The sequence below is a fragment of the Protobothrops mucrosquamatus genome, unplaced genomic scaffold (genome assembly GCF_001527695.2).
Source record: "Protobothrops mucrosquamatus isolate PMUCROS unplaced genomic scaffold, P.Mucros_1.0 scaffold_106, whole genome shotgun sequence".
Taxonomy (NCBI): Eukaryota; Metazoa; Chordata; class Lepidosauria; order Squamata; family Viperidae; genus Protobothrops; species Protobothrops mucrosquamatus.
Genome location: NW_015386182.1, coordinates 171,982 through 181,316, shown reverse-complemented (window position 1 = coordinate 181,316; position 9,335 = coordinate 171,982). Strand labels below are relative to the sequence as shown.

The window sequence follows — 9,335 nt, the reverse complement described above, 5'->3', positions numbered from 1 at the left end:
TAAAATTGGATTGGTCACATGGCCGATCCATTTTACGACTTATGACACATGACTGCTCCATTATGGTCATATGTCAAGGACTACCTGTAAATGGACTTCCTTAGACTGTTACACAGGAAATAAAATGGCAACCCTCCCTCTGCTGTCCAGGGTGCTAGGGTCTGTATCTCTGTTGAGTAAGAGGAAAACTCATCCTGTCTCCTTTATTTTAGGTTCCAAAGCTGCAGTAAGGTGGAACAACTAGGGGTATCAGATACTTCTTTTTCTTTTAAAGATGTATAGTTGTGTAAATTAAATTTAAATCGTCTTTAAAGCATAGGGTTGCCAGGTCTGCTTCCAAAAAATAGCGGACAAGCGGGGGGGGGGGGTTAAGTAGTAAAAAAAAGTAGACTGTACAGCTTTAGATTACGTACCATTTCATCATAAAGCTTTTGAATAAAAAAAAATGTCCACTATTTTGTGAAAAAAAATAGTGAACATAATGTGAAAAAAGCGGATTGTCCACTCAAATAGTGGACACCTGGCAACCATATAAATAAAAATAACGTGTAGGCACATCCATGTAGAGATGTGCCTACACGTTAACTGTTTACATAGTAGCTCTTTTTACACATTAACTGTTTATGTAGTAACTCTTTTAAAAGAAAAAGAAACCCCACCATCAAAATCAGACCTGACTTGTCTAACTAACAAACCAAGGCGACGCGTGTCTCTGGACTAAGGCGATAGATTCGAGGAAGGCCTGGAAACCTCTCCGACTGAGCTACCTTGAAGAATCGCCTAAAACTTGCAGTGTTTCTCAACCTTGACAATTTTAAGGCATGTGGACTTCAACTCCCAGAATTCCACAGCCAGCATTGCTGGCTGTGGAATTCTGGGAGTTGAAGTCCACATGCCTTAAAATTGTCAAGGTTGAGAAACACTGGCCTAAAGCTGTCAGGCTAAAGCCGTTCAAACCCTGTTCGGACAACGCCTTCCAAGCAACCCCCCTTTAAGCTGAAAGGAGGCAGCGCGGATCCCGAGGATACGCCTGGATTGGGTCGGACTCACTTCCGCTGTGCCCGCCCGGGGGGTAACGGAAGACCAGAAGCCACGAAATGCCCACCCGCCCGGGCCGCGGAGGAGCAGCCGGGACGCACAGCGAACAAAAGCCGCTAGCCAGCAAACAGGCCACACGGTGCGGAGACCCCCAGCGGCCCCTGACAGCCGCCGCCGCCGCCGCCTTTCCCCTCGCTCTGCCCAAGACGCTCGGCGGGGCAGGCCCAGGCCCCACCCTTCCTCCTTACCGAGCAGAAGCAGTTTCACCTCCTTGGACGCCTTTTCGCCGTCCTCGCGAAGGTTGCGGTCGATCATCCGACTTCGCTCGGCCGCCGCTTTATCTTCGGCGCTCAACGTGCAGCCCATCGCGGCAACAGGACGGGCGAGTGGCAGCCCTGGCACTCCTCAACGGCCGCAGAAGTCGGGAGGGGAGGAAACCGAAGAGGCGGGGGGAAAGAGAAGCGCCACCGGAAACCTGCCTACTTCCCTCTTTCAAATCACAGCCGAAGAGAAGCGAAGTGTCCTCTGGGAAGTGTAGTCAAAGCGCGGGTCTTGACTCACCGCCGAGCACGGAAAACGGGGTGACTTCTGGACACCCGGCTGCGTTGGGCGCAGTGCATGGTGGGAGCTGCAGCACGTGAAACAGTAAACAATACCTGAGTTTGTAAAAAAAAAAAATTATCGCTGGTATGAATCAAGGAGAACCGCTCGGATCTTAAGCTAACGATAGGATTGAAACATACATATAATTGTATATATAATTGTATTGTGTAAGAAGAATGAGGTTTATATAGAGGTTAAGGATGATGTATTAAGTTTTTGTATCACGAGAAACAAATTGTTAGGAATATTTACTCTGGAATGCCACGTTTGTCCATTTTTGTTTTAACTATTATAAATAAAAAAACTTTAAAAAAAAACAATACCTGAGTTTGAAGGCGGAACGTCTCGATTGGAACAAAACATTACATTTTGTTCCCAAAAAAGACCACAGGAGTTTAGCAATACCTTTTCCGGCTAATCAATGTCATTAAAAAGCATCAGTTTTCATGAATTGCGGTGCACTTCACAACAGGTGCATACAGTGGCTAGGTGAACCGTAGATCACCAAAGTTTATGCTTTTTTAAAATGGCTAGTTGAAAAACATGCTATTAGACTCCTGTTGTTGTTTTTTTTGCCACCATAGACTAAGATGGCTTTTCTCCTACAAATTTTTTGTACCCCGATCCAAAGTCAGAGAAGCAAAGCAAGGATTTCGTTAAATGTTTGTTATTATTAAGAACTTGTAATTGATATACAAATGCAGCCCTAAACTCATGCACAATAAATATTATAAAGTGCATCATCTTGAGATTTTAAAGGTATTTTACAAAAACACATCTGGGCTGCAAAAATCTGAATGACCACTAGAAGTTGTCAAAAGTTTTAGAGTTTTGGATATCTCCTAGTGGTAATCTAGTGATTGGATATTTTCAGCCTATATATGGCAGCTGTAAGCCACCAGTCCTACTAAGGGTTTGATAGATTTCAGTCCAATGTGGAAAAAATACAAAATCCAACACAACATACTAAGATATAATGGGATTTATTTGGTTTTGGCTTAGATTTGATGGTCTTTGTCAAAACTCAGCTGTTAACATTTACAAAGCCAAAGAGAAGTTGAACCTATTGCCCAGGTGTTTTCCTCAGAGTGTTGGCAGATTCCCCTCAAAGGTTGAGGTCACTTTATACTAGAATCATAGATAAACATTTATGTTCTTGTATACCTCAAAACACCTTTTGAAGATCACATTCTTATTATATATACAACAGTGTGAAGTCACAGCTGCTAGTGAGGTTAGCCTTCATACCTATCAGGTTCCTTCCTAGAATGTTGTAATGTAACAGCGTAGTATTGGTGTGGATTCAAGCAGTGTGGCATTTTGTAACTGACAGATGGAAATTTTGTCAATACACAGATTTTCTAAGCATCGTTCAAGATTTTGGGGTATGGTCCCAAGTGGTAACCACTGGGATCGCCATGGCCAGTTTATATCATAATCTTTTAACTTTGATTTTCAGATCTTAATACTTTGCAATCTTCTCCAGTTCTATGTTTTCTATTCTACTGTAGCCTGGTATTGCCAATCAATTATCTACGCTTTCTTCTTTTCAACTATGTGTTGAAATAATTTACAAAATAATAGTAATAATAATATTAAAATGTATATGGTGCCCAACAGCCAGTGACTCTGAAGTTTAAGTTCTGCTCATTCATAATAGTTTGTGCTTTCTGCCTCCTGGCCTAATCACAAAAAGATTTAATTTTTTTCAGAAAAAGAAATTATCTACATGTCTTCCTATTCTTTTAGCTGGACAGCTTCCCATTTTGAAAACTACAGTGCTAATTTTTGCAAAAAGCCAACAACATGAAGAGTGCTGATCTTCTAAATTTTGGGATTAGGGAAACTAATATCTGCTTATTATATTTTAACACCTTTGAGTTTTCGCAACCTAAAACACAGGCTCTATTTATGGAAATTATTTCTTTTCATTTTCAAAAGGATATTTATTGCATAGATTTTAAGAGCAACTCACAAAGGAAATAAAGTTTACTACTGCCATTTCACAATTTGGTTTCCAAATAGGGAAGTTATCTATACAAGTGTTGCCCTCTAGCGTCCTCCATGAAGTATTTCTAAAGTATCGAACATAGGTGGACTTGATTGACAAGAAATAAGATGCAGAATATGTTCTACATCCTTTAATGAAATATTTATTTCTGTAATATTGAAGTCAAGGAAAAGATCTCTGCAGAAATTATTATCATATGATTTCTTTGTTAAAAGTAAATGCAAATATGTTGACGATAACTTTGCTTAAAGACAAAAAAAAAAATCCTTTTTCAAGTGTTTGAAGCACTCCAGAGAGGTATAACAAGGACTGTGTTTCCATCTCTGTATATTAGATATGCAATGTGGTGGAAGGGAAATTGTGAAACATCTATAAGGACACAAACTACCTTTATTAAACTGTTATTTCAAAAATGTGTGCAGGGACTCCTTGATTTACATTAGTAACCATCCAAAGTTACAATGGCACTGATAAAAAGGGTCTTATGACCAATTCTAGCAATTACGACTGTTGCAGCATCCCCACAGTGTTGTGATCAGAATTCGCACACTTGGCCACCTGGATGTATTTGGGATGGTTGCAGCATTCCAGGATCACGTGATCAGCATTTGTGACCTTCACAACTGGCATCCATCAAGGAAAGTCAATGGGGGAAGTCAGATTCACTTACCAACTACATGATTCACTTAAAAACTGCAGTGATTCACTTAACAACTGTGGCATAATAGGTCATAAAATCAGGCACAACTCACTTAACAATTGACTTGATTAGCAATGAAACTTCTGGTCTCAACTGTGGTCATAAGCCAAGGACTACCTATACAGCTAGATTCTATCTATATTTTACCTGTTGAAGAAAAAACAGGATTTTTCTGGATCATGTTCACAGCCATTCTTCAGTGCTGTACAGAGAGGCTGTGCATTTATTTGCTGCGGTAATTTTTAGGAAGAAGGGCTGCCCTGAAGCAGGAACTAATTTGAGAAAGAGACCTCCTTGCCACAAACATCACTAATTATAGAAAATTCTTAGGGACATTTGGGGTGTCAAAAAAGTCATGATGGCACTGACACTCAAGCTCTTTTATTTGATCTGCTTCTTTTAAATAATTTAAATCCCCCCTAGCTGTATTGTATTGTGCCAGTTTCCAACTGAACTTTTGGTAACCATTCAACGTTCTTTTGCTTCCTGAGACTTTAGTGTGGCAGAGTCTAACAAACAGTCCTTGTAAACATACGAAGACTACAGTATATAAAAGGAAAAATGAACACAACAAACAAACAAAACAGCTCTCGACACACATACACTTCATTGCAGAGCATTTTTAGGTCAGAAAAACGTATTCCTGGTGGATGAGATCTCAGGGTTGCACTATTATATGAGAGTTAGGGAATACTCTTATGCACTGCAAATTTTTGGTGTATTTGTCCATTTTCTATACTCTCTGAAGTGACCAATTTTGCTTCCATAAGAGTTGTTAATATACAGTATTTGGCACACCATGTAGTTTTAATATCACCATCTGGCACCTTCTATAGAAAGCAATTCCCAGAATTCTCAATAAGCACGGCCACTGCTGGCAGAGAATCCTGGAAATGTATTTTCTTACACAGATGGAAGACACCAGATTATGGAAGGCTCATTTTTTGATGTCTTAGGCTATTGTATCCAGAAGAACCAAACCAAAAGTACTCACTATTGAAAATAAAATGTTTGCAGCTCAAAAATAATATTTTGTTTCCTCATGAATCACAGGACTCATGTGAGATCAACAACGAACAAATTACAAAGGAAAAAAAGGCAATTGAACAAATGCTGTTTCAACCTACTACTTAATTTGAGGAAGGAAGTAGGGAAAGACGTTTATTTCTGAAGTACCAGCAATTCTTTATAGTAAAATTATGCTAAAAATCTAGCTACCCCAGATCAAAAGGAGGCACCAACTTGTACAAGTGATTCACCCAAATGGGTTTGAACTACAGCTTTCTATGGATGGGTATCGTTTCAGTGCACCCCATAGACAGCACAAATTAAGACAAGATGTGTCACAGCAGGAAGGATGTGTAGTAGGACTGGATACACAGAAGGAGTTAGGAAGCTTTCATTCATTCCTGGAATCCTAGACTTCTAGGACAGAATTGTAATATGCTATCAGAAGGCCCCACAGGAAAAGGAGAAATTGTGCTGGATAGGTAATAGAGAAGTAGTGGGGCTATGAAATAGCCCATGAGAAGCAACAATGACCTTAGGTGGGCATGAAACAGACTAGGGGAACAGGTGGTCATCCAGTTGTTGCTAAACAACATCTCTCAAGATCCCTGCCCAGCGTAGCCAATGGTAACACAGCTAAATGTGTTTTTGAGCCATATCTAGAAAACTGTAGGTATTCCACTTCTGATCTAAGTAACGAGGATCATATATACAAAAATCTTTGTTTTCTTCGCATATACAAATACAGTGAGAGAGAGAGAGGCAATAAGCATAAAGCTCCAGGCTTCAGCACAAAAACTGCTAGTAGATTGGGGTGAGGGTTACCTCTAAATGAGGAAAGTCATTAGTAGATATCACGTGAATTTTAATCTACTAAAGTCAGTGTCTGTCTTTTTCTGTCAGGTGATCCAGTGCAATTTATTAACTGTTCTGATTGCATTCAAACTATAATGATAGGTTGCAAACAAAGCAAACTACAGGTAGTCCTTGACTTACAAACATTCATTTAGTGACCGTTCAAAGATACAACAGCATTGAAAAAACTGAGTTATGACCGTTTTTTATACTTACTATGGTTGCAGCATCCCCACAGTCACGTGATCAAAAATTGGACACCTGGTAACCGGCATGTATTTATGATGGTTGCAGTGTCCTGAGGTCATATGATCATTTTTTAAGATCTTCTGACAAGCAAAGTCAATGGGGAAGCTATTTAACAGCTGTGTTATTTAACAACTGCAATGATTCACTTAATGACTATGGCAAGAAAGGTTGTAAAATGGGGCCAAACTCACTCAACAACTGGCCTGCTTAACAATGGAAACTTTGGGTTCGATTGTGGTGGTAAGTGGAGGACTACCTGTATGTAATGCTTAAACCAGATCATGGGCTTCATTTTACTAACGTAAACTCAATGCAATTAAAGTCATAGTTCGAATCTATTTCTGACATTGGTCAGAATCCGTCTACATTGAACCAAGTGGTTTATTTTATTTTGGCTTAGCGCAACAACAGAATCCAGCCATGAGATCATCCATGGCTTGTTTACTTTTAACTACAGAGGAAGCTTCCTGTGACTTCTTTAGATTGGTTGACTTCTTTAATAGTAAGACAATGTAATCCTTCAGAACAGGAGAATGTAGAACTGTAAAATGTATTCCTACCACATAGTCAGTTGTTCATCCAGTTATTGCTTCTTCCTATCCCTGAGCCTTTTTGTAGCTCAGTCATGCCTAGCCCAAATAACAGGGAGCCCTCTCATTTATAATCCTACATGTCAAAGACAGCCTTGATTAGAAGGTGGATGGAAGGAGTCCAGAGCAGAAGATAACAATTACTAGAGGAGGGAGGGAAGAAATGAAGGAACAAACAAATGAAAGAAGAAAATGTTCGGAATAGTGATGTTTCTAACTGCAAAGGTTAGGAATGAGTTGATGGGGTGGGTGAGCAAGTACCATCCTGTATTAGTCAAAATTAAATGAAATTAATTGGATACTAATAGCAGCTGATTTTGTGTGTGTGGGTTTGCTTGAGCAACACGTTGGAGAGAAAGGGTTCCAATTGCCATGGTGTATTTATTAAATACTCCCCCATATACAAACATACACATTCTTCCTCAGCTGCTATATTCTGCATTTCACACATCGATAAATCAAGATTGTCAAGTGCAAAAAAAGAAAAAAGAAACCTAGCTACAGCTCAGGCTTCGGTGAATGTGCTACTCTGATGTAGTTATCAGAGGCAGTGATATCGCTGTTCATGTGCTGCTCCAGGAACTCTGAGGTCTCTTCTGCAATTTGCCCTGGGATCCGGAAATCAATGGTAGCTTGGTCCCTTTTGGGGCTAGGCTGGGTAAGAGCATTTCTGGCCTCAGCGTGGCAACCTGTCCCTTGCAGGAATTGCAAGAAGTTCTCCTCAATGGAGCCTTCTCTGCTGGGTAACCTGAGATCCTCCTCTGGTGGTTGCTTGAAAAAACAGGTGAGGTGCTTGCTAAGCTCTCCTCTGATCTGTCGGTTGAGGCATCCGTAGAAGAAAGGATTAGATGTGAAGCAAAAATAACCAATCCAAGTGACCACATTCTCCGTCTGCTGGCCAGGAAAATGGGAGCTCAGCACCGAGTAGAGATGGAAGGAGAAATAGGGCAACCAGCAGAAGAGAAATTGTCCCCCCACTGCTAGGAGGATGATGACAGCCTTTCCACCCCCAAACGTCCTCTGGGGGGTAGTTCGAGGGGCTCCTGAGCTGGTCACCATTGTGGACCTACTACTAAGAGATTCTGACCTTTGCCGTGGGGTATCCATCCAAGTGGGGAGTGGGCCATGGTGCATAGCAGCTACTCTGGCCACTTTAAACATATTACAGTAGACCACCAAAATAATGGAGACCGGCAGGAGGAAGTAGAAAACAGCAAAGAAAATCACAAAAAATGTGCAGTAGGCACTTCGGCTCCACTGCAAGGAACAGGTCTGTCCATTGTAGGCTAGGGATCTATTGATACGGTCTTGGGAAAGCCATCCCAGAATGGGGATGATGGACATAACTACTGCCTTGATCCAGACACCAACCAGGACACAGACCACCAGGCTTACAGTCATTTTGACCTCATAGCGCATGGGGTGCACCACATAGTAGTAGCGCTCTATATTAATAGCTGAGATTGAAAGGATACACATGGTGATGAAGCAAACACTCAGGAAGAGATAGGTATGACATATGGCATCCTCAAAGACTGTGCCATCAAAGAAAGTTGAGCTGGACAACATGGCTAGAGGCATTAGGGTAAGAGCAGCCAAAAGATCCACCAAGCAGAGGTGGAACACAAAGACAAACTTCCTCAGTGCTGGGGTTTTGATAATGACCGTCATAATTGCTACATTGCTCACAATAGCTGTCAAATCAATCAAAAGCATGAAGAAGAGACCCACAGACTCGGAGGCCACATCTCTGGGCTTGGTGTCTAGGCTAGAATTGAGAAGCATAGAACTTTGGGATGTCTGAAGCAGTCTTCTGATCCTGGAAGGATTCCGTACCCACGGGGTGGGAAGAGAAGGCTCCATGGAGATTAGCTCCTCCCTTTACAAGTCCATCATCCATCCTATTCTGGGTCCCCAGAAAGTAATCAGAGAGAATCAAGAGAGATGGTGGTGCACAAGCAGCCACTAGCCATATCGTTTGCCAACATTCCAGTTCAGAAGGTCTTTGGGGTACTTATACCTACCAGTACCACTCAGTTCTCTGAGCCATTATAATTAGGGACTATGCTTAATTCAGCAAATCTGTTTCATCTTGATTGTATGTCATAGGATATAATAGCATGGCAGTGTAGAAAATCCATGGGACCCAGTCTGATTATGAAGAATAGTCCCTTCCTTGCTAAGTGTATAAGGCTTTACTGCATCTTGCAACATGCTGTTTCCGAGGCAAATATTTGTACCTGAAAGAAATACATATATATTTACAGATTAAACACTGTGT

The 9,335-nt window shown here is 41.1% G+C and overlaps 1 protein-coding gene across 1 annotated transcript; it reads right to left on the bottom strand.

Annotated features, from left to right (window-relative positions):
* Window positions 1–7,552: 7,552 nt before the first annotated feature.
* GPR61 (G protein-coupled receptor 61) lies at window positions 7,553–8,917 on the bottom strand. Its single transcript, XM_015815828.1, has one exon. The coding sequence runs from the start codon at window positions 8,915–8,917 to the stop codon at window positions 7,553–7,555; it is 1,365 nt and encodes a 454-aa protein (XP_015671314.1).
* Between the last annotated feature and the right edge of the window lie 418 nt (window positions 8,918–9,335).